Below are 26628 nucleotides of genomic sequence, written 5' to 3'. Positions count from 1 at the left end.
AGGAGGCAAATGCTAGTCACTCTTAGGATAAAAGGTTAAGATGCTCCAGCAAAATCTTTCAAAGGAGTTTCAGATCATGTTTACAATAAGTTTTGTGTAGTTAATGGTATCATACAAGAACCCTCTTACTGAACTAATGCAACTTGATCTCTGTTGTAGAGACTCTCGTTCATTTAATTGAGTTACACAATTAACTGTCACTGAATGGCACATTTCACTTTTTTGTGGTTGATCTTTCTGCAATTTAAAAAATTTCTACACCAGTCGATTCTAATTTCCTTTGCTTCGTTTTCATTGTCATGATATAAACAAAGGAAAATTAAAATTAAACTGATTTGTTCTATGTTCTCTATTGTAGAGACTCTCTTTCATTTAATTGAGTTACACAACTGTAATTATTATGGTACAATTCACTTTTTGTGGTTATCTTTCCCCAATTTAAAAGTTTTCATGCCACTTTTATTTTAATTTTCCTTTGTCTTGTATTCATTGTCATGATACTGTATAAACAAAGGAAAATAAAAATTAAACTGATTCGAAAAAGAAAAAAACCAAAATTTTTCCTTTGTTCAGGTTTTAGTTATTGTTGTAAACTGTTCTGTCTAAATGCACACTGTTGTCAAAATTGTGAAAAGTTCTTGGGATCTCATGCATTTGAATTCAATCAGTGAGTTTCTGCTTTTATTTTCTCTCATCTTGACAACAGTTTCCTCAAACCCATCTACCAGTACAGTACTATACTCTTGTTCTAATATATTCAATTTTAGTTTTATCAAGTTCAGCTTCTACTAGTTCCCCAGTTCTGACAGAAGCTTTCAAGTGTTAGTTTGCAATGGTTTTAATATGAAATGAAGATTTTTGTCACACTTTTTCAAGCTAGTTTTAGCAATCCTAAAAAATGGACAGCCAATTGAATGCATCAAACATTATGATAATACTCTTATGTGTCATATTTAATGTCATATTGGGTTTTCAAATTTAGCTGGTGCCCAGCGCAAGTCACTGGCTACTTCAAGCATTTGCGCTGAGTACTTTTCGTGTTCCAGCACCCCACCCCACAAGGCCACCGTTATTGCGATAACATAGTGCTCTGGCTACTTTACAATTTCCTCCTGCTACTTTTTTCCTGTTTGAAAACCTTGGTCATTTGATGTCCATTATCTTTTAGTAAAGTTTCAAGGTCAAGTTGACATATGAGCTGCTAAGTATTTTCCTGAAAGTAAAAGCAACGATATGAATATTAATATTTTCTCCAGAAAATATGGTAACCAACCCCGCAATCTAATTGGTTTGTAGGGCAGTCAAGATTTTACCATTAACACACCATATTGTCTTTTTCTATCTATTTCCTAAAACAAGTTGACAGTACACGTTTATCTTATACCATTTTCAACACTTCTGTGGACAACTCAAGGTTATCTATTTTCACTTTTTAACAGCAAGGAGGTCACTGCAATCAAATCCAAATATCAAGCATTTCGAAATTGTGAGAACTTGTTTGTTTTTGCATTCTAGTGTCATGTGAAGATCTTGTCTTTCCTAGGTAATTTTTCTTACTCTACGAGGTTAAATATGGATTTCACTCATTGAATTTCTTCCATTTCTGCTGTGAAATTGACAGTAGAAAATGTCCAAATTCAACAAACCTGTTAAGACATACCTTAACTATGCCTAATTATGGGTAAGAACAAATGAAAGCTTCCCTATAAAAACTGAACATATTACTTTGGAAATTAATTCATAGTAGCATTGATCTGAATGGTAAATTAAATCTCACACTAAATACTCTGAGTTATATTTTGATGGCATTGTAAAGTGTAACCTATTGAATGAAACATCTGCATTTACAAAATCAATTTCATAAGTTACCAACCTTTCACAGGCACCAATTGTGATTTGAGAGAAAGAGAGTAGAAAAAAATAGGTTATTCCATGGCTTGGGGTTAGTCTGTGACCATTTTGTATTGGAAAATTCTGCCTGAGGCTATCACAATTTTTTTCTTCTAAGCCAGCATATATAACATATCAGTCTTTCCAATGACTTCTTGGATCTTACCATTTGTAACAGAACAAACCTTCGTTATTGGTACTGGAACATATACATGCATGGTAGAACTTTAAACTATGGCAATGTTCTCAGGTGATCTGATATCCTGCAGATGACTCAAACTCTTTTCTTTTCTCAAACATTAACTTAGGAAGAAAGCTTTTTCCTCTTAATGGAATGGGGCAATTCCATGTTACGGACGTTACATTTTTTGGAAACGAATTTCCTAAAACTTATCGTGCACAGTTTTGAATTTATAATTTGTTCAAACATTCCTCACAAGGTAATTGACTATTGGCAGAGAAAGCACTTTCCTTTCTTTAACAGATGCTGCCAATATTCTTGTTTGAAACTCTGTCATGGACATTACAAAAAAAAAAATCAACTTACAATTTAATGTGTTCACCTGACACTCATTTTCCTGTGAATTGACTATTCAAACAAAAGTCATTTAATAATAATGAGAACAAAGTGCTTCACAGCTTTTTAAAATCTAGTTCTATCCCTTATTGTGTTGTTAGATTTTGAGTTTGAGGTAAAAACTTGCAGTTATGGACATGACACAACTTTTGTTGCAGACATTATACTGTGAAACTTTTTTTGCACCGCTTAGAATGAGGGAATGTTTTTGTTTACTTAATGTGAACTTTTGATGATTGACCTATGTCAGAACTGATGAATGTAATCTTAGTCAGGCTCAATTGCAAGTTAATTTTCTTTTCTGGTTGTGCTGATAACCGTAACATTTATACTACAGCTTGTGTGTACATGTGACTGCGGTCTGTAGAGTATCCCATATGGAGCATACTCCTTACAATTCAGTTTTATTGAGCAAGCTCTAACTAGTGTTTCTGCTGTCTTTTGGTTCTTGCCTTCTAAGATACAGTGTAGATTGGATTTCTAGTATGAGATAAGTTACTGATAATGAGGTTGAAATCTCATTTTCTTTACCGAGTTGTAGAAACATTTAACTGGCCTCTGAGGAGCAATATTGATATTGTCCACAAGAGAAGAGTCTTCTATGGCTCCATGACCTTTCAATGTTCCAAGTCTTTCATATACTGAGAGGCTGTTTAAATATTTTCAAAAAGAAAACTTTTTCAAATATTGCTTTAATTACTGAACTTGGATTGTGCTGAACTCCTTGTCAGAGTACTCTTCATTGAATCTAAATAAAGCAGTTGACACTATTTTGGAAGGTTACACTCCAATGAACTGTATGAATTGACAAATTTATCTGTATAATGAGGACAGTCATTATCAGTGCAATGGCCTTTGAAAGTTAAAGTATTGCTTGTTTTATGCTACATTTCTGAAACATTGTCTGTTTTTTTTAAATTTGTTATCTTCAGATATTTTGAAAGAAGGTGCTAACTCTTAATATGATATGTCTTTCAGCAAACTTACTTCACTAAAACTTTTTGAAAATTTATACTCCTCATGTCACCATGGTGTTGCAACTGTTAACAAACAGCTGTTGTTATGGTTATTGTTATTAGTGTTTAGTTAAAAGCATTGTAATCTTAGATCTGATAAATTTAAAAAAAATTGGTTTGCATGTAGCATTTATTTCTTCCAAAGGAATTACTATAATAAAAGCCATTCAGTCATAATATCCATAATATAATTCCCATAACTTTATGCCCATAATATGATGTTTGTAATGCAATGTTTGCATAAAGCAGCCTTTATTTTTTCTCAGTGTTTTTCCAGGATTTTGATAATTTACAGCACTTAAGTTATGACCCCTAAAAACTAAAAAAGGAGCCAAGCTTACAGAGAAAATGAAAAAAAAGACTGTTTTTGTTATGGAAATTATGTATTATGTCCGTAACAAAATTGTTACTTGCTCTCATTTACAAAGGACATCCAATTTGAGAAAAATCTTATAAGCAAGTTTACCTTTGTGTTGAGTTCAATTAGTTTTGTTTCCCTGGTGAGATTTTGGGAATAAATGTGTTTTACTAAAATCGTTTTAAATCTTACAGCATGCCAACTATTTTCACACACTTTTCATTGGACAAAAATAAACAGCCTCTCTTTGCCATTTCCCACAAAGTCAACTTTCAGATTACCATTTTTTAAACAATTTGGGGTCTCCTCAATTTCTAAAACTTGGATATGAAATATTTTAAATTTCACCATTTAAGCAAATCTAAAACAGAATAGCCCAATGGTAATCTTCTTTGGAAAAAAATGAAAATTGATTTTCTAACTACAGAAGAGAACAATTCTAAACTAAAACACCTGTATTAGACATAAATGTTACTCTTGAATATCTAGACATTATTAGCTACATGACATGTTGCATTCTTGAGCTGTAATTCAAACAGGTGCAAGAGGCAAATTTATGATAAACTGCTACTTTTCATGTCGAGAAAGCAGTCCGGGTAAATTATTGGAACCAACATAAGCAGTCCTAAGAAATATAAGTTGTCAGAATGCATGTAATATACATTAACTTTACATATGAATCTAACTTATGGTTAGGGCCGTGTCGCATCGTTTTTACGGCATGATTATGCCCAGATCTTTCTTCAGAAGGGCAAAAATAACAACAAAGCAACAATTCATAGAAATTGAAATAAAAGAGAAATTATTCAATTGATGTTTCAAATAAACAACTGCAAACAGATATCAATCGACTAAGAGAGTTTCGTTACAATTTGTGACAGTTACTGCGTGACATACGATTATTGAATTATTTTGTTTGTTATTTGAGAGTTACACGTCAGAGCACAGTTGTTGTCAATTGAATACCATGTCATTAGTTCTTCGATCGGAATCGCGAAGGTATCAAAAATGTATCAAGGTCACTTTCTTTTCATACACTGAGTCCACTCGCTCAAAACATCAATATTAAAAGCTAGCGGAAAGCCCCAAGTAATTTGCAAATTAGCAGTCGAAGACTTCACTTCTGAGACTATGATTTGCTTAAGAAGAGTACAGGAGTTTCAGAAAACCTTTCCTCAGAAGTATTTAGGGTTTCTAGGTCGTTTCGAGCATAGATATTGATTCGCTCCTGTGATTGAAGGGCTACTTTACGTTGAAGATTTCACCACTAACTGATTTTTGCGTACATGACCGTACATGGAATTTATTTGCACTTGTAGTAGTATAGTCAACTGAAAAATTAAATTAATATGACAAAGAAGGTTATTACACATGTCGATTTCGGTTGAAGCGACGGGAAAAATATCATACTTACAATTTGTGTTCCATATGCGGCTAGCAAGCCTCGAAGTGCGATCTATGGCGACACTTTTGAAATGTAAGTTGCGTAACGAACTTCTAGGTTTTTAAATAATTAGTCACCTGATCTATTTTTGCCGCGTTGCGCTAAGATAATTAAATATTCACAAAAAAATGACAAACGGCTTGAGAAATGCAAATCAGATATAACAGAAGTACTGAAAGTCAATATTGAATCCTAGATGAGTGAGCATTCCGATTTTTTACCCATGTAATTTGTTTTGTCAATCTTCTCAGTTTTAGTCCCATTGATGGTCGAATTCTTTCCTTACTGATTATTAAAGAAGCATATCTAATTTACTTCAAAAGGTGAATGAAGTTCCAGGTTAACAGATACTTTCTAAAGTTTGGCGCCACCTTTTCAATTTGAATTTGATTAATGTTGCGTTAAATAATTCATTGGCTTACCGTGAAAATAATGTAAATAGCTCTTTCAAACAGCAGCCAGAAGCAAAACAAAAGGGTCACTCAGAGAAGAGAAATGTTTGCAGATTATTTCGATTCAAAGTTCGGTAAGGTTCGACGGAAACACTCCACGCTGAAGTATTTGATCGATTTAGCCAAGGGTTTCAAAATGCAAATAATCAACTGGTTTTCAGCAACGCGGGCTCGCAAAATCTTTGAACGTACAAATCTTTGACTGTTTTGCAAACTGAAGATACCGTTTTCGGCATTTATTAGCCCAAGAAAGTTTGTCCTTATGAGGCGGTGAGTGTTTTTTGAGACAGCTTTTTAACATTATCAGACTGGAGAAGTTCACAATTGCTCAAGAATGCGTAAAATTAATAACTGACCTGTTTCAAGTCTTCCAGTTGGGATAGTGGCATGGACTCGAACAAACTCTAAGAAACGTAGTTTTTCTTTCACCAAGATGTGAATTGGTGTTGCCTTTTTTTCTGTCGTTAGTTGGTCTACAATTGACAGACTTGAAAGGGGTCGTTATCCTGGGAACACTAAATGTACTTGCATTCTATTGTAATTATGTCACTGAGACAAAAAATTAGATGATTTTGCCTGCTCTTTACCTTTTTATTTACGAATCATATTCACTGTTATGAATTTTAAGAATCACTCCGCGCATCATTTGCCTTGAGACTAAACCAGCAGACACAGTTCAATTCGGAAACAGTGGAAATCCTTTACCTGGAGTTAACTAACAACATCACATGTGATCACAAGGCGATCTTATCCAATGTCATTTATGCTTCTTTGTTTATTCATACTGCATTTAACCTTGAAATTTATGTAGCCTTTAATTGATTCCATGTAAATGTCTATTTGTGCTGGTACAGTAAATTGCACAAAATACTGACAAGTCTACCAGTTGGCTGTAACACAGTCTTTTTTGAGGCCCCTTAGAACTTGTTTTAAAAGTGAAAAAAGGACTGTGAAACAAAGCATTGCTTAAATGTCATTGAACACACTTATTCCATTACAAAAAACCATTTTCAGCAACGTTAATTTAGGATTCGATTTTCCTCTTGTATGGTGAATTTGTTTGGCTCTGTAACCTCTCCATTTCTCTCTTCTTGAGGGACGCAAACTTTGGTCCTAAAACTCTCTGTGACCTCTGCCGTAATTCGATTGACACCTTTATGGAATGAACACTTTATCCTGTCCAGAGGGTATGCACCTCAGTTAGGCTAGTACCTGGCCCCCAAATGGGGCTTTCAAAACACTGTACATCCTTGCAGAATTCAGGAAGGTCATGTCATGTCATGAACCTATCCTAAGGCCTACCTGTAGCTACTAACGAAAAGAAACTGCAATAATAAGGTCATTCATGTTGGGCTGAATATCACTGGAAGTACTCACATCTTCTATTTCCGAGTATGCCTGTACCTGTATCACTGAACAACAATTACCATTTGTTTATGCTTCACACAGTGAACATACCATGTATAATTTTTGATGGACACACTACTGGAAATGCATGTATATTGTAACATCTCCCCTTTTTTCTTTTTTCTTTTTACCCATCATTGTAATGTAATCCAAAATCATACATAACAACAAAAAGCAGTGTCCAATGTTCTGTTCCATGTTCAGTGTCTTTAATCAGTTTAAATGCTCATACATAATCTTCAAATCTCACTGGTGGCCTAACTGTTCTTGTATGGGTTATACTCGTTGATGTACTGTTACTCTTGTGCTGGGTGTCGTTCACTTCACTGTGTTGGTCAATGCTACTTGCTCTCCTGTCTGTGGTGGTGCAGGTGTGGATGATTTTACTTCAGTGTCGACTGTCTCATCAGTCTTCAGTGTTTCATACCTTGGTCTCAATGTCTCTCTGTTTCGCACTGCATCTCCTTTGACTTCTACCAGGTATGAGTGGTCTGATGACTTCTGAACACATGTACCGGCTTCCTAGATTCTGTTTTGCTGTCCAGCTACTATGAATTCCTGACCTATTTCAAGCTCTGGTAGTGACTTGCTGCCTTGGTCATGATAGCTTTTAGACTTTTGTCTCTTGGCCTTCAATTTCTCTTTGACACCTTTTTCTACTCTGGGGTACAGAAGATTTGCTGATATGGGTAACAGTGTACGTGTTCTTCATACCATCAGTCTCTGTACTAGGCTAGAATTTACACTTTGCACAGGCGTGTTGCGCTGATCTAACAATGCCAGCCAAGAGTCCTCGTTGTCCCTCTAGGCTTTCTTGACAATCTTCTTTGCTATTTTCACTGCTGCTTTGGCCTTACCGTTGGATTTGGCATGCCTGGGTGATGACATCACGTGTTTAAGCTCCCAGTCCTTGGAAAATTCCGTGAACTCTCGGCAGGCGTACTGCGGCCCGTTGTCGGTTATAAGTACATCAGGTATGCCGTAACGGCTAAACTGCTCTGTGAGAAACTTTATGATGTATACTGCAGTTGTGCCCTTCAACTCGCCAACTTCTGTGAAATGTAAGTAGCCGTCTGTAAGCACAATATATTCCTTAGAGTTCAAGGTGAACAAGTCTGAGGAAACTCGGCTCCATGGTCGATCGGGTATTTAGTGTGTCTGCATTGTCCGCCTCACATTCTTTGCTTGGAACTCAGCACATATCTCACATTTCACGAGGAGGGCCATGGAGGGCCATGACTATGTCCAAGACTATGTCCTTTGCACGTTTCAATTCCTTGGTGACTGGAACGAGCTCTAGTGGTCAGCTCTGTTCTCATGGCTTTTGGGATGACGACTCGCTGAGTCTTGAAAATGATGCCATTATGGAGCGTTGTGTGATTCCAGTATTCTTTGATGTGGAATGGTACGTCTTCTCTCTTTTCTGGCCGACCAATCAGAATGGTGGATTTGAGAGTCTGTATGACAGGGTCTTGTGCTGTAGCCTTTTGAAGCTTTGGCAGTCTCTCTCTGCTGATCATGATTGTGTCGAAAGGGATCATTGCTTCCAATTTCAGAGCAAAAACTTGAAATTCTTCTTTGCCTGGACCAGTGGCTTTAAGGAAGGCTCTGGTAGGTGGTAAGCTACGAACATTCGTGATCCCGGTTTGTAGACTACTTCAAGGTTAAATCTCTGTAGTCGAAGTATAATTCTTTGGAGACGACATGGCGCGTACAGAAGCGATTTCTTGAAAATAGACTGTATTGGTTTATGATCTGACTTGATAGTGACACTCTCTCTTCTTATAATGTATTGTGAGAATTTCTGACAACCAAACACAATAGCCAAACATTCTTTTTCAATTTGAGCGTATCTCTGTTCAACTTTAGACAGTGTTCGTGATGCAAAAGCAGCTGGTTGGCCATTTTGTAGGAGTATCGCACCCAGACCCCGTTCACTTGCGTCGCACTGAATAGTAACCTCTTCATGGTTTGCCACTAACTTTATTACTTCGTCAAATGCCTTGTCATGTTGCTCGGACCATAAAAATTGGACGTTGGCCTGGGTCAGATCTCTGAAGGGCTGTGCCGCTTCAGATAGTCTTGGTAGAAATTTGGCCAGATAGTTTATGAAACCCAGTAGACTCAGAGTCTCGTTCTTGGAAGTGGGCTTTGGCATGTCTTTGACCGCTTTAACTTTATCTGGATCTGGTTTAAAACCATCCTTGCTAATTACATGGCCCATGAATTTGACTTGTTCAGCTTGAGGTTGACTTCCCTGGGTCTGTCCAGGAGTTTTCTGAGATTTTCATCATGGTTTGCACCTCTTTCTTCCTGGGTGTCTCCATACCCAAACACTAGTAGATCATCTCGAAGAATTTCTACACCTCCTGGACCGGTAAGTTTCTCATGTAACTTGCACTCGAATTCCTCGGGGGCGAGGTTCATACAAAATGGCATTTTTAGATATCTGTATCGGCTAAATGCAGTCCAAAAAGTTGTTTTCCTACTGCTTTCTTCATCTAATCCAATCTGGTAAAAACCATCTTTGGCATCGAGGGTGGTAAAAACCTTCGCTTTGCTAAGTTTGGGGATATTTCTTCAAACGTAGGCATCAGGTATTTGGGCCTCTGAATCGCCTTGCTCAAGTCTCGGGGGTCAAGAGAGATTCTTATCTTTCCTGGCTTTGCAACTACTATCATGCTGCTAATCCATGAAGTGGGCTCAGCCACTTTTTGTATGATGCCTTTTCTCTCCACCTCTGCGATCTTCTCCTTGACTTTTTTCTGTAGAGTCACTGGTATGCGTCTCGGTGCGTGCTATACTGGGGATAGTCTTGGTCGATAACAAAACTTCTGGAATCTCCTGTATGACGAAGGCCTTCGAACACATCCTTGTATTCGGTCAAGACTTTCTCTCTAGTCAGTGGAGCACTCGACTTTACTGATACTGGACTCACACTGTCTACTTTTACTGTGTTTTAGATGGTAAGCTTTAACAGTCCCAGTTTCTCGCAGGTTTCAGCGGGTAGTAGTGGCTTGTTTGTTGTTTCGACAACCTGGAAATCCAACTCTTTGGCCGTGTCATTTTTGGTGTAACTTCAGGGTGGCTACACCATAAGGCTTCATGAGGGAACCATCAAACAACTTCAGTTTCACCTTACTACTTCTGAGAGGGGAGTCGCCCGTTTGGTCTAGACTGCCAAGTCACGGAGCCCATCACATTGTACGTGGCGCCGATGTTTAACTGACGTCGTAACTTGGTGAAGTATGACTCTTTTAGGTCTGAGAAGATTATCTTGGGGTTAAATTGCTTGCCTGGTGTTTTCACGCTGGAGTCTTCTTCTATCTTAAAAAACGGGTCTTCATTATCGGTCGCTTCCTCCTCGGATTCATCCGTTTCCTCTGTGACTTGTTGTACTCTTTGCGACCTTTTTCTCCTGTGGGCTTGTTTTTCTGACGACAGACAGATGCAAAGTGATTTGGCTTCGAACACACTAGACATGTTTGACCATACGCTTTACACTCTTCTTTCTTGTGTATCCTTTGGATCTTTCATTTTGTCGCGCGGCCATTTGTTGTGGGGTCGTTTCGCTTGACTGCCCACGGCGTTGACGTGCTCGTCTGTTAGGCTTTGATCCTGTTTCATGAGATCGAGCTGTTTAGTCGCCACCTCCTTCGATCTGCAAATGCTGAGTGTCTAGTCTTGATCCAAATTCTCTCCTATGAGTAGTCGTAGCTTTGTAGCTTTGTCTTGGATTTCTATTACGATCCTGTACCTAATCATCTCGTCCGCGAAGCCATCTTTCTCAGTCGATTCACGAATTCATCTATTCCCTCTTCGGTATTTTGCGGAGCTGAGTTGAACAGGAATCTCGCGTAGATCACATTTGTTTTGGGTTTGAAATACGTTTCAACGGTTTCTTGTGATGAGTTACGACGACTTTTATTGCTTTGAAGACGTTTAATTCTTGCGCTTTTATCCTGACACCATGTTTACGCTTCATACAGTGAACACGCAATTTTTAGAGGAAACCTTGTATATTTTTGATGGACAGTTCATTCACAAAAACACTACCGGAAATACATGTATCTTGTAACACCATTATCACTCGAAAGTTCCACAGCAAAATACTGATCTTAATACCATAGTGATGATAATGAAAATGATAACAAGTACAATAATACCCATTTATTTAGCGCCTATACAATAACCTCCAGGCGCTTTGCCACCGGTGATAGATAAACAAAGCGACAGAATGCCAAACTTCACAGAAATTTTTGTCACATTATTTCATTTTGACGGGCCAACCTTATACATATCTTGCCACGAATCTGAAAATCGTCACCTTTGCCTTTATGTCTGGACAATTATTTATAATCTTGAACCTTTTACAGTCTTTTTCTATAAGACTTATCGTGGCATTACTCGCTTTTAATTTTGTTATGAGTAATACGATAGCAAAAGAAACCGGGAAAGGATAATATTTAACTTGTCATCACTTCATAACATTAGGCATTGCTGGCTCATTCCAACTTAATCTTAAGGACGCTCACAAGCACAGCTACTATGACGTCCAAGAACACGATGATTCTGGCATCTTTCGAACCAAGTATAAAGTTATGTCTGCCAACGACACACACGCGCATCTGCATCGTACCTGGACGAACGTAGACTATCGAAAATTCGCAGACGGTACTCCGGCCAAGGCTGAGCATAAGGTGCAGTCCGAACACAGTGCTCATGTTCATTTGAAAGATGGGAGAGTGGAAAAGGTTGAACGCACTACAAGGGCGCAATTCAAGCCTGCCCATGAACATCCCAGAGCAGAGAATATGAAAGACTTCAAAAAGCAAGATATAGAAATATCAAGCAGTGGATACAGCAAGCTCGTCTTAAGGTCATGTTTTGGAACTCAAAGTCATCGTTCTAAGCGCTCGACGGTCGAAAAACGGCATGACTTCAAATACCTAACCAGTGACAGTTTAGTTTTTGACGACACCGAAAAAATTAAATGGTCGAAGATCGGTGGCGAAAAGAAGAAAAGAAGACCTCTTCATGAAGTTCTGCGCTGTTTTGTGGACAAGAGTGTTAAAGAGCGTGAGGTGGGTTATTGCACTAAAGAGCTACACAACATGATACAAAGCGATCAAGGCGCGTTCAGAGAGGTCAAGCGACTTGTTCAAAATCGAAATCATCAAAACCTAACCTCTTGGACAGTCTACGTTGGTGCACTTGCTGCAAATGGTGGAGGCGAAGCCCAGGTTGCCTTGGCGGATGCTGTCAAGACAGATAGCCCACGACCACTCACCAGCGAGGAGTACGAGGCTTTGTTACTATCAATCTTCTACTTACCGGAGGGACCATTGCACTGTGATCTCGTTAACGCCATTTTGGATTTGACGTTAAAAGATGAGAAAGGTGAGGATATAACTGATACTGCGATGCTGGTATTAGCTGGACTAGCAAAAAGAGCGCAGAAAGCAGGGTATAATGATTCTTTAAGCGATAGCGTTGCCGAGTTGATCCACCACAGGTACAGAAACAGGTCAAGTCTCTACCATCCTGACAGTGATGAATACGAGTCTCACTTGAGAGTCCATATCTGGGCGTTTGGAAATCTGGGCCACCATTCTGGTTTTCCAGTTATTCTCCAACATATAGATCATGACAACTCAGACATTCGATCAGGCGTGATTTCGGCTATGCGGAAACTGTCTCCTCAGTACACCGATAGTCATCTCTTAAACGCCTTGTATCACGATGAGCACAGTGAGGTCAAGGCAGCAGTTGTTAACGTATTTATACATCGGCACCAGGAACTGACCGATTCAGTTGTTCAAGGCTTGGAGCACGCAATGTGGCACGCTGTGAAAGATGAAGCCTTGGACTGTTCGATACAAGAGTTTTTAGAAAACCATGGCAACCATACTAAAGCTGTTTACTTACGCACTACGCGTAACTTTATTCATCGACGCAAGCGAGCGTTGTTCCCTGTGCTTCGACCTCGAGAATACACCCTCGGCCGAGGAAAACGCTGGCATAAGGGTCTTGGAGGACAGTGGTTAGGAGCCGAAACTGGAATGCAATTTTTAAACAAACTTCAATTACAAGTTGGATTATTTGGTGGGAAGTTTGAAGTAATTTTTGATAACTATGCATTTATCCGAGGCCACATTCTCACGATACCATTTGATGTGGTAAACGGGAAGGCTGCATTTAAGGCAGCAGCAAGTTTCAAGAACGACTTTCCAAAGGATCTTATTCATAACTTTGCAGATGTTGGAGACGAACTTCTGAGACAATTCGATAGTATTACAAGTGTCATCACGGAACAAATAGCCAAGTTCAAAGAAAAGCTCGCCGGCCTCTTGCCCATTAAGATCGATAAGTTTGTCGAATTTGTGGGGAAGATTGATCGGTTTTTAAAAGATCTAGCGCTTCCATTACAAGCCCTAAAAGGTACCAGCAAGATAATCAGCTTCTCAAAAATTTTAAGCCTTCGCATGAATCAATGGGCATCACTTATGGATAGAAGTAAGAGAATTCAGGAAAAGTTTGTGACACTAACCGATCTTGATGCAGTTCTTCTGAAAGCTCTCGGCACAATGGATACAATACTGCACTTTATCGATGACATAAGTAAGTACCTGCCCCACGATTTGCCGGAAGACTTTATAATCAACAATCTTCTTCAAACCCTACAGAAAGTCACAGTAAAGCAACAGACTAACGAGATCATGGAATATTTTATGGCTATCAGATCGACTGTACCAGACGGATTTCGCCTTCAGTTCCCTTTCAAGTTTTCGATTTACTTTGCCGGTTCCTTAAACACGTTTCAAGAAGTCCTAACAAGACTTTATAGGTTTAGTGACGGGTTTGTTGAAATGACAAGCCTTCTTGACACACTGGCAGGTACACATTTGCCGGAACTGAGTCTGCCTTTTCTTAAACCTCATTCGCCAAAGTATCAGGGCAGAATGTTTAATTTTGGCCTTGGCTTTCATTGGAGAGTCAGCCTAAAGTTTGATCTCAATTTGAAGTCTCAGGATTTTCAAGAATTCCTTGCTCTTCTGAAAAATATTGGAGACTTTTTCAGTCACTTTAAGCTTCCCGATTTCGATGTAGAAACCTTCTCTCGAGAGATCTTTCCAGGGGGGAAGTTTGACTTAAGAGTGAAATTTCCATTGGTGCTAAAAGGAGTTAACGTAAATTCATCCGACCCATCCGACCTGTTGCGAGGATTTATTTCCAGAATCAGCGATATACTTGACCTTCATCTCTTAAATGTGTCTGCTATCAGCCACATGACAGATTTCTTCCGGGAACTTGGACCTGCTGTTAGCCAGTTTGCAGAACAGAACATCCAGAAAACCTGCCGAATCCATGAGGTAGCTCTGAAATTCTCCAGCACGTTTAAAGAATTTGGGGAAAATGCTGAAATAAAAGGAATCCATCCCCTTCAGGACATGTTAAATACGACCCAAAATGTTCTCTTAGAGCTTCTCAACCTCACGGTAATCTTGGACAATTCGTTAGATACTATGAAAGGGAATTTTGCTGCTTCTTCGGCAAGCTTAGTATCAAACTCCTTGCGGGATGTTACAGATAAGATGAAGGGTATTCAAAGTCTAGCAGACGATGTTGCTAGTTTCTTGAACGGGACGTCTTCAAAAATGAATGGGGCATGTACCAATTCATCAGCATTCGCCGCTGATGTCATCGATGAAGTGCAAACGAACGCTCGTCAGACGCTGAATGACCTGGCCTCAGTGACCGGACCGGTGACAGCAAACGTCAGAACTGCTGGGATAGAATTGAAGTTGGCAGTCACAGAAGTCGAAAGGTGGCATAAAGAGAATCTGGCAGCTCGAGTTGGAAAGATGTCTCGTGTTTCTCAGCTAGTTAGGGACTTTATATCAATTATGAACTCGAAAGAAGGATTTGGTGACACTGTTCGTGATATATCCACACGCCTGAATGAGGTCCTCGAGGAACTCCAACAACTTCCACAATACGCAGAAAAGGCAAGGAGAACGGCAGACGAGGTGATTAATTTTGCAAAAGACGCTCAGAATTACATGAAAAACATCGCGAAACTTGACCTTCGAAAACAGTTTGAAGTCGACTTTGATCAGCGCATAAAGAAAGTTTGTACCGATTTCAGTGCTGTGAGGGCCACAAGCTTAAGTAAAATACGAGGCTTTGACTTTGTGGATCAGTTTCAGGAGTTTTCGAGAAATGGAGCCGCCATCCTACTTAACAGATCCTTGCCGAAATTCAAAGGACTAAAAGATTCTGTACGCGAGATGGAACAGGAAATACGTAATTTTAAAATCTTGGTTAATGATATGATAGTAGTATTTCAAGATCTTAAACCTTTTACAAGCTCGTTTGCACCCATACTTGATACAGCAAGGAAGCTACCTGATTGCCAAGAGATGAAGAAGCTATTTCTCAGCAGCACGAAACCATGCTTCCGTAAGGCAATTGAGGTCGGTGGATACATCAAAGATCAGTACCAGGACTTCAAGAGTGATTTAGCTGTCTTGAACGAATTGATACCTGAAACGTGGAAAAACTTCAGGCCACAGAGATGTGTAAAGGGTGTTACTTGCATTTCAAAAGTATTTATTGAACAAGGTAAAGTTGTCCGAAATAAGGTGATCGCCGTTAAAGATAAACTTGAAAAAGCGAGTGAGTATACTGACTTGCTTAGCAACTGCAAAGAAGGAGTCAACAATATAACACAAGTGTTGGACAACATGAAACTACTCATGGAGCAAGTGCGAAACATTTCCTTTCAAGGTGATTTCATAAAAATAGACAAGATTTTGAAGAAAATCACAGGACGAAAACTTAACGATCAAGATCCTGGGGTGAGAGTCAAAGTTCGTAAAAGGTCGTTAAGAGAAGAGAAAACTGATTTTAAAAGAATAGCTGACTATCAGATAAAAGCAAAGGAACTGGAGAGCAAAATTCGAGATTTTCAAATTACCACTTTTAATTCACTGCGTAGTGTCTACGACGAAGCTGTACTTCGGTACCTGCAATCGCTTAAGAGTTTGCGCTCGCAGCTTAAGACGTCCTACCAGCTTTGGGGTACTACGAAAAAATTCGACAGTTCCCTAAAATTATTGGATAACGGTACTAAAAGTGCGTTGGCATTCGCCGGTATGGTAGGAGATGTCACAAGTTTGTTCTCGAATCCAGTTGCTATCATTCTGGCTGAAATAAAGGATTTTGACGATGTGATAAAACCTCACCTTGACAAGAACGTGCCATCAGTGACTAAAGGAATTGACCAAGTGAACAACTTTTTGGATAAAGTTTCCAATTTCTTGGACACAATTCAGACGAGGCAGAGAGGTTTGAGTGCGGGTGCCTACAAACCTTGGCAAGACATCTCTTACTGCTCTGAGGAAGTTTGCTTGCGATCTTTAAGACGATCATCATCAACATATTTATCAGAAATTTTTACTTGGAAATTTCCTCATCTCGACGATCTTTCCTCAATGCCAAAAAGTGGCCGCTGGCCAACACCAGGCCTTTTTGATGATTATAAAGTGGAGGGAATCACTCAGCTCTCCGATAATGAGATGATTCTTGGAATGCACGGTGTGGCAAGTAACAAAGGCAAAGCATCGCTCCTTGTTGTTACTAACTTCGATAGAGGTGTTAAAAAGATTATTCTTCTGGCCAAACAAGGAGCCCCTCTGAATGTGAAAATAGGAGGAGTTGCTTTAGCAAATGATTACATTTGGATTAGTGATAGCGACGGAAATGGCATTCTTTCAGTTAGAAAAGACCACATTACGTCGACGCTTTCTTCCCCTCAACCCTCAAAGGTTAACATCTACAAGACTGTATCAGTCGAGGGAAAAGCTGGGTCTGTCTCGTATGATCAACAGCATAATTTTCTATGGGTAACGGACGGTATCCAAGGTAAAGCGTATGGGTATAAGCTCTCGTCTAACGGAGATCTGGCTCTCGCAGGTATAGCCCCAGACAGAGTCATAAACATTGGCAAAGATGCTCAAGGGATGACAATTGTGAGACAGTTCGGTAAGGAGTACGCGTGCATTTCAAGATGCGCACTGATTGCTGGGTTTCAGTGTAAGCTTGAATTTCATGACCTATCTAGGGGTGACGAAACAGGAGAAAATACCATGGCAAGGGTTGTTCGAACTCCCTCTGGTTTAGAATCAGTCACCAGAGTTGACAATGAAGTGATTGCGGTGGCATTTTCGAGTGGAACGTTGTCAGAAAAAGAAAACGTCGAAGTCATGGGCGGTGATTTTGAAGACAGATACTTCAAATTAAGGCTGCCGATACTTAGCACGACGTTTAGTGTGAATGAAAACTGTCTTTACTTTAAAGTTGTTTTCGACTATGTCATAAGACCTCGCCGGATCTTTCCCGTTGGAAATATGATATGTGGAACTAGCCGTAAACGAAGTACCTCAAAGCAGCTACTGGAGACAGATGTGTACCACGAGAATCTTGAGATCATTCATGAGGACAGAAAACGAGTGCGAAGAACTACGAGAGGTCCTGATTCGTGTTTCTCTCACAGAGGAACATTATTGCGAGGCTTTCACGAGTTCTATCGCTATAGGACTGTGATTCTAGTCTTTGGAATACCCGTAATATTGACAGCAGGAGTCACTGGACATTACAGTGTAGGATTTCAGGGAAGTCTGTGTTTGGCTAATAGGAACTTTGCTCTGGGCTTAATACCTGGAGCATGGGTTACCGCCTATGCCGGTGCAAGTGTCAATCTAATAGTCCTTGAAGTTGGAGTTACAGTGGAAGCGAGGATCCTTGAGACCTACCTCGTCCCTGAGTTACGTATCTCATTCCAGAGGTGGCCATTATCAGCATGTCTAGAACTGAGACTTCTAATGACGCCGCTGAGCATCAGAGTTTACCTTTGGTATAGATTTGCTCATATCTATATCAAATGTTGGCTTTTCGGTTGTCGCATAGGATTCCGATGGGGTTCGATGAGAACATTTAAGGAATGGTCGTGGTCCGCGCATCAAATAGACAGAGTTCTGTTTACCAACTGCGAGGATAACATCGACAGAACACCACCGATGGCTGGAAGATGTCGAGCACGACAAGTAGCAGATACTAAGTACTTTGTGCAGTGGGATGGATTTAAAGAGGACACCCAAATCAATGCCTATCAAGTCATGATAGGGTCCATTAAAGGTTCTGGCGATGATTACTCTTCCTGGGTGGGTACGTCGCTCAGCAAGGTCGTTACAAGCTTGAAAATCATGCATGGTAGAGACGTATTTGTAAGTGTAATGGCAACAAATGATGCAGGCATAGATAGTACGTTGGCCTTCTGTCCCTTGTTCCAGGCAAGACGAAAAGGACCGAAAATTCGTTTTGTTTTTGACGGTTCAGAAAGAGGAAAAGATGATGAGTATCAGTTGAATACTTTTTCGATCGGAATGAACTTTGCTTTTAAAAGTGATTTCAGTGAAGTCGTGAGTCTAAAGTGGGGAGTCTCATCCAATCGACCCTGTACATTTGATGAATCTGAAGCAGACATCGTTCCTCTGACATCTTTAGGAGATTCTAATTCCATTCAGGTTTCTGGTTTGAAACTGGAGCACGGTAAAAAGTACTTCACACGTTTATATGCTATGGATACATTTGGATTAGAGACAGTCATGTGCAGCAATGGCATAATGATTGACAGAACTCCACCTCTACCAACATATTTCCAAGACGGAGCAGGTGAAGGTGATATCAACTTCACACTATCGCTAAAACGTGTTAGAGGCAAGTTTCATTCCTTTGTTGATCCCGAGAGTCCGATTGTAAAATATGAGTGGAAAATTGTTAAAAAGGAAACTGACGAGGATATCACTGGTTATGTCAATGTGCCCTTGACCCAACGGACGCCACTTATAGAGGGTCTTTCTCTTAAATCGGGAGTCAGTTACAAGCTTGTACTCCGTGGAACCAATGCAGTTGGTCTTCAAGCCGTTATTGAGACAAACGGATTCATACCTGACAATACGCCCCTGGTGTGTGAAGGAAAAGTGATTGACGTGACCAGCGCCAGCGACACGTCCGATTTCGACTTTGTTCAAGTTCTAAACAGCATTCAAGCAAAGTGGAGATGCTTTGACCCTGAAAGTGGCATTCGTTCACAGCTTGTAGGTTTGGGAACGTACCCTGGCGGAGTTGATATTCGAGCGTTTGAAGAAGTTGGTTTATTGTCACAAATTAAAATGGAAGATGGGATGTCTTATGTGCAATTTTCAAACATAACAATAAACGAAAGAATTCGATACTATGTCACTGTTAAAATTATCAATGGAGCAGGTCGTAAGAGAACTGTGTATTCTGATGGAATCATGATTGATGTGACATCACCTACAGTTTCTCCAACATATATCAGAGATGGACTAAGAGGTAAAGACACGAATTACAGTAGTGAGCAGTTTTCTTTCAGTGCTCATTGGCAACAAGCTTTCATGGATGCTGAGAGTGGGATAGATGAGTTTCGCGTAGGGCTTGGCACTAAACCTGGACTGGCAGACATAAAGGCTTTTACTGCAGTGAGCTCGAAAAATAATGTAACAATCACAGGAATCCTCTTAGTTAGTGGACAACGTTATTTTGTGACTGTTGTGGGCTGCAACGGGGTAGGAATGTGTGTCAACGGTAGTAGCAATGGTGCTATCGTAGACTTCGTTCCTCCTCATTCTGGAAGAGTTATCACTGGGTTATCAGGTCCTCCAACGCTTTATCAGTGGGAAAACAAAGCAGTATGGGCGAGGTGGAATTGGTGTCTAGCGGATGAGAAGAGACTTCAACCATTTCTAAATCTCAGCCAGTGTACCAATGACAGCTTCTACGATATCCATACCGGAATTCGTATGTTTGGTATTTCTGTGATGTCTCAAAAAACAGATCAGCTGCTAACACCATTCAAGAAAGCTGGACGTCAAAGATTCGGCAATCGTATTGTTAATCTTCAAGATGGAATCTACTCAGTGGCAATCGAGGCAAGTGACCAAGCTGGTCTCTCTGTCCGTGGTCTCTCAAACTCTTTCGTTGTTGATAGCAGTCCTCCAGCGATAAAGCTCTTACAACATGGCCATTATGGTGAAACAATAGCATACACAAATGCTTCGTCCATAAGCTTCCGTTCCTATTTCATGGTGGAAGACAATGTCTCCAAGATTAAAGCTTACAAAATTGGTGTTGGGAGTTATCCCGGTGCAGATGACATCATCAAATTACAGCCCCATTCTTTAACTCTCCTTAAGACATCAATTCAAGCTAACTGGACGTCGCCTATGCAGACCTCATTAAAGAATAACCAGCGCTATTTTATTACTTTACTCGCTATAAACAGTGCCGGTCTCTTCACAATTAAATCATCTGCTTCTCTTCTGGCTGATTTTGATCCACCCGTAAATGGAGTCATATTTGATGGATGGGGCCCACAGGACGCCAGATTTCAGAGCGTTACCTCTCTCTTTCGTGGACACTGGTATGGATTTACAGATTTTTCAGGAATCGAAAAGGTGTTCATGGGACTGGGCAACAAATCTGTTTCCAGTGAGTGTGATTTTAGAAAGGAAGAGATTGTACCGCTTAATACAAATTTCCATATGTTATCTGGGCTTTCCATGATATCAGGGCAAAGATACTATGCATGTCTTAAATTGGTAGACAGAGCAGGGAATTTTGCATTCTTTCTGTCCAATGGTGTTCTTGTAGACTCGACTCCTCCTCGTCCAGGGTATGTTACCGATGGTAAACCAGGCTTAGATATCGACCTACAAATAAATGACGTAGTTCTTACTGCTTCGTGGGCAAATTTTACTGATCCAGAAACAACGATTCTGTCATACCAACTTGCTTTTGGATCGTTCCTGGGTGGGAACGACGTTCAAGAATTCACCAACGTAGGAAACGTGACCACAGCTATGAGTTCGACTTTGAAAGTGTCAAAACTTAAGACTGGCATCCGTTATTATGCAACTGTAATTGCATATAATTTTCTTGGAATACCTAGCATCAAGGTCTCGTCGAACGGTGTATTAGTAGATGTTACAGCCCCATTCTTTTCACAGCCAACCCGCGATGGTGATGATCATATCAACGACTTGAATTATACGTCTGTAAACACCTTGAAAGCAACTTGGAAATGTGAAGATTCAGAGGCTGGCCTTTCCAAAGTTGAGATCGCCTTTGGACTTCAGCCCGGAGACACAGACGTTATGAACTTTAGAAGCCTACCAGTTGATCAAACGTCCTTCATTATTAACTACAAGCTCAGATTGTCTCATCGCTATTTTGCTAGCGTTCGATGCACCAACAACGTTGGACTCACTACTGTCTCCTTCTCAGATGGCGTTGTGTACGATGATACCCCACCTGTTCCACTTTATGTTCAAGATGGGCACTACCAAGACTCAAACAAGACGGTTTTTGTTACTTTTATGTTTATTGATGCTGAAAGTAGCATTCAGGCCTATCGCATCAAGATTTGGAGGGGTCCTCTTAACAATTCCAGCATCATAGCCTCCTTTAGTTTTGATGGTAATGTTACAAAGGCAACTTTGGATCTGTCAGAAGAGCTTGGTAATGGAAAAACATACTATATCAATGTTACAGCAGTGAATAATGTTGGTTTAGAATCTACCTCAAAATCGGATGGATTCGCTGTCGACACAACTTCCCCAGTGTGCTCCAAGGTCTGGGATGGCAAGAGTCACTATTTCAATGACATGGAATACGCCTCGAGCTCAAACGAATTTGCTATTTCATGGGATTGTCATGATAGTGAGTCCTCAGTAGTCCAGCTTCGGCTTGCTATCAAGGACTTACAAAGAGACGAGTACGTACTTCCATTTTACATCTTTGAGGCCCCGTTCAACTTGTCAGGCACTGCGGTAATTACAGGCAATGGTCGAATTCTATTTAAGTTGGAGGAAGGGTATAAATATGCAAGTGGTATTGAAGTCGTTAACGCCGTTGGTTTGAACGCGACATATTGGACAAATGGTGTGGTGATTGACAGTACGCCCCCTTTTGTGAGAAATCTGAAGCTGCAGTTTTATCCTGAGAAAGATGTTCTTTCAGCAGAATGGTTAGTTTTTGACGACGAAAGCGGCCTTCGATCTCTTTTTTGGGGACTTGGAACAACACCAGAAACGAATGACATTAGGAACTTTACCGAAATTACACCGTCGAAACAAAAGATATCCGTCTCAAGTTCCTCGTATCGGCATGGGGTTATTTGCTTCTTGAATGTTTATGTTCTGAATAAAGCAGGATCATCGAGCCAATCATCTTCCAATGGCATTGTTATTGATCGATCGCCACCAAATCCTGGAATTGTGAATGCATATTACACCTTTCCCAACAGTTTTAATCAAAGCTTAAATACAGTCCGAAACTCATCCTTTGCTGTGACATGGACAGGATTTACCGATTCTGAAAGCGGTATCAAAAAGACCGCCTGGGCAGTCGGAACAGACTGCCAAAAGCTGAAGCAAAAAAGTATGGACATGTACTCCGAGGTTGCAGTAGAGGACTCTGTCGGTGGATTTATCATTGGAAATCAAACCCTTGTGGGAAACAAGACTTATTTCGTTGCCGTTCGAGTAACTAATGGCGCTGGATTGTCTAGGACAGAGTGCTCCCCAGGTATACTTGTAATACTGGGGAAACTTTCTGCTGGAGTGGTAAGCGATGGACCAATAACCCAAGAAAACGATATTGACTTTCAGCTTAATGACAAAGCTATTTGGGCACACTGGCACGAGTTTAAGGACCCTTTATTTGGTATCGCAAGATACGAGTGGTGCATTCGAGACTTACCGCCAAAACCAAATGGGCCTGGTCCGTGCGCATGGCCATACATGGATGTACATCATTTGAAGACTAAAGCCAGTCGCTTTTACAACTTGACTCTTATACATGGAAGGAAATATTACGTAACGGTGAAAGCTGAGAACACTAAAGGTGATACCGTGATGTCATCCTCAGATGGAGTTCTTGTCGATCGAACCCCTCCGATAGGAAAGTCACTCCAGATCTCTCCGTCTTTCGGAAAAGAAACTTTTTTTATAACTTCATCCTCTCCTCCCGTAGTCACGTGGACAATTGATGATATTGAAAGTGGAATAAGCCATTTCCTTGTTGGCGTTGGAAGTTTTCCATTCCAGAGTGACCTTTTAGCCGGTCAGCGCGTGGACAGTCTGAGCCGTTCCCTTGATTTAGACCAGGTAAACTTGACGCTTACCGAAGGGTTGATGTTCTATGTCAGCGTTACAGGCGTCAATATGTTGGGTTTGGAGACTACCCTGACATCAAAGCAAATAGTGGTTGACTGGACGCCCCCGAAATCTGGTAAAGTTTTGGATGGTAATCGTACTTTGCTTAGAACTGAGGTATTTATCGACACGGACTACCAAAAAACAAACGGGATGCTGTTTGCTCGTTGGAGTGGCATTCAGGATGTTGAAAGTGATATAATTGAATATCGCTGGTGCATTGGAAGAGCTCAAGGTAAGGGTGTGTTTAGTTTTGTGCACCTTTAGAGTAGGAAGGCAAATCTTAGCTTTTTCTTCCCTATTTTAATAGGCTTCATTAAATTTCGAGACGCTTATCGCGCAATCCTTTTCATTTATAGGTACGTGCGAATTAAAAAGTATGACCTCAGCTGGCCTGCGCACAAGCGTTTATCATTCCATTATTCCTCTAGAGGGCTTGCGGTATTTCATTACGGTGGAAGCAACTAATGGTGCCGGCTTCAAAACAGCAATGTACTCCGACGGTATCATTGTCGATAGCTCACCGGCTGTTCTGAAAGGGGTTTACTTTGAGGCAGAGAAGAAAAGTATAGGCAAGTCTCAGTTCATCGTTCAGACGGATGACAGATATTTAGAATTCTACTGGAATAAAGCAACTGATGCAGAAAGTGGTATTTCGTCCATTGAATGGTGTGCAGGTACCAGCAACAACTCGTGTGATATCGTCGCTTTGAATCCTATTAGTTTAGATGCCACGAATGTAAAACACTACTTGTATGAGCCATTAGCCTCTGGTACTCACGTGTTTGTTCTGCTAATGGTTACAAACAGAGCCGAATTAACAACAACAGTGGTCACCAAACCTCTATTAATTGACACAACTCCACCATCAGTTGGAAACGTGACAGTTGGAACTTTTCCAGGAACTGTGTATTTCAAAAAGGGGGATACTGTGAAGGCCAAATGGTATGGGTTTAAAGATAACGAGAGTGCTCTAGACCATTACGAATGGGCTGTATGTCAAGCAACTACCAAAGGTATCTGTTTTGGTCCATATGTAAACGTCGGCAGCAATACGACATCGAATATCGACGTCCTAGGCATTGAATTTGGCGTTTCGTATGTCGTTGTTATCCATGCCTTCAATAAGGCCGGTTTATTCAGCGAGGCCACTTCCAATCCATTCATTGTGGATAATTTGAGTCCATCGGCTGGAACTGTGTATGACGGATTACACAAACGGAATGACATCGAGTATCAAAGCTCTGCTTCTCAATTGTCAGCAAATTGGTCTCCATTTAAAGACGTCAATGGGAGAATCGAAAAGTACGAACTGTGCATAGGAACAAACCAAGGATCGTGTGATGTAAGTGACTTTGATAGTGTCGGAACTAAGCTATCAGGAACAGTTATAGGACTGAGCTTGAATCACGATGTAAAATATTTTGTTACCGTACGTGCGACGGGTGTGTCCGGCTACAGCTCGATAGCAGCCTCTAATGGTGTCAAGATTGATACCACGCCACCAGAATATGGCCAAGTGAGAGATGGTGAGACGCTTGTAGACATTGATTACCAAGCAGATGACACCTACATCTATGCCAACTGGGATGACTTCCATGATAAAGAATCAGGCGTCGCTGGGTATACTTGGTGTGTGGGAACTGGGAAGGGCTTCTGCGACATCATTTCCCCTACCTACGTCATGGATCAGATGCGAGCTGGACAACAGGTTTTGGAACCACTTCCCGCGGGAATAGTAATATTTGTTACCGTTACAGCCGTAAACAACGTAGGAATTTCTTCCACCGTTTCTTCAGACGGATTCAAAGTTGACAACACTGGACCAATTCTTTCAGGAGTAAGTAAAGTAATCTTGATCGACATGGGTATCTTCATTTGGGTTAAGAGATAAAAAGTGATAGAAGTTTCGACGAGCTGAGCGGCAGTCCTCATCAGAGTCAAGTGAGTTGTTGAGCCAACAGTTGTTGTCGTTCGAATGTACTAAGTCCAGGTCGACGGAAAACAACTAACCACTTGACCCTGATCGTAACTTGCTCTCAGGTTGCCAAAACGTCAGTCGCTACTACCGACAACGGCCCTTTTCAGGGCTACCCTCTCCGGACGATCGAACACTATCAGTTATACTGTGACGAACATGTGATGATGACGACCGTGAAAAAGAAGTATAAGATCTGTGGCAGATCACATGCTACCTCCGAGTACAAACTATTTTCTGTAAATGATTTGAATTAAAAAAAACGTAGTGAGGAAATTGCGCTTTTTTGTTCGACGGGATTCTATTAATAACGAGTGCGTGTTGCGAAAATAAATTTTGAGTAAAAATGAAAGGAGAAGGGATTAATTTTTCTTGTTCGGCCTTTGAACGAGTTTTAGGCAACTAAAGACGTTTTTTACCTGGCCATTAACTTTGTTAATGAAAATGAAATAACCCATAGATGTCAATTCATTAGGTTCGCGACCTGCAGCATGGCTCAAGTGATGATGACATTGATTTTCTCCTTTCGAAAGACAGTTACTGCACTCGCTGGGATGCTGTCGCTCCCGACAGTGGCATTCTGAAGAGCGAAGTTTCCGTCTGCTCTGAACTTGACTCCAATGACTGTTTGTTGCGTAACTTGGATGTAGGCAACCAGACATTTATTTGTATGGCTGATCTGGACTTTAAAGGAGGAATCAAATACTTAACAAAAATCAAAGCGGTAAATCTCCTCGGAGTTTCCGCAGAGATCTTTTCGGATGGATTTGTGTTGGACTCTACACCTCCCTTAATGGGTGAAGTTTTCTTTGCAGAGATGTTTAAGTCAACCATAGAAGGTGACACAAAACATTACACTCGCTCCGTTATTGCTGCTCAGTGGAGGGGATTCTGGGACAAGGAGAGTGGTGTTCGCACTTCGTACGTTTGTCTTGGAACTACATCAGGGAAATGTAACACAAGGAACTTTACCATGGTTCATAACACCACAGCTTACACTTTCGCGGATGCACCCCTAGTCCAAGGAGAAACCTACTTTGTATCAGTGAAGGTGGAGAACGGGGCAGGTCTAACTAGTGACATCCAAACATCTGAGGGGATTCTTTTTGACCAAACAGGTAAATTTTGATACTTACTTTGTCTCAACAAAATGAGATTTCATCATTGAAGATCGTTCTTTTTCTCTTCGGTCATAAATCAACCAA

General features: G+C 40.5%; 1 protein-coding gene, 1 long non-coding RNA gene and 1 pseudogene across 2 annotated transcripts in view; 1 reads left to right on the top strand and 2 right to left on the bottom strand.

Annotated features, from left to right (window-relative positions):
• The window catches only part of LOC113677775 (uncharacterized), a 38134-nt gene that overhangs the window by 978 nt on the left and 10528 nt on the right, over nucleotides 1–26628 (top strand). Inside the window, exons 2-4 of the mRNA XM_089204567.1 lie at nucleotides 11639–23680; nucleotides 23805–25285; nucleotides 25899–26541. Of these exons, the coding sequence (XP_089060693.1) occupies nucleotides 11639–23680; nucleotides 23805–25285; nucleotides 25899–26541 (14166 nt within the window). The remainder of the gene's footprint in view (nucleotides 1–11638; nucleotides 23681–23804; nucleotides 25286–25898; nucleotides 26542–26628) is intronic.
• On the bottom strand, nucleotides 942–5885 carry LOC149046572 (uncharacterized). The gene is made up of 2 exons (XR_016186058.1): nucleotides 5708–5885; nucleotides 942–1213 (listed from the first exon to the last, which is right to left on the bottom strand). It is a non-coding gene; the product is annotated as an uncharacterized LOC149046572 (long non-coding RNA).
• On the bottom strand, nucleotides 10211–11118 carry LOC149046571 (uncharacterized; annotated as a pseudogene).

Source organism: Pocillopora damicornis, chromosome 4 (genome assembly GCF_964200805.1).
Source record: "Pocillopora damicornis chromosome 4, jaPocDami1.2, whole genome shotgun sequence".
NCBI lineage: Eukaryota > Metazoa > Cnidaria > Anthozoa > Scleractinia > Pocilloporidae > Pocillopora > Pocillopora damicornis.
The sequence above is the reverse complement of the archived record's forward strand: the minus strand, read 5'-3'. Positions and strand labels throughout refer to the sequence as shown.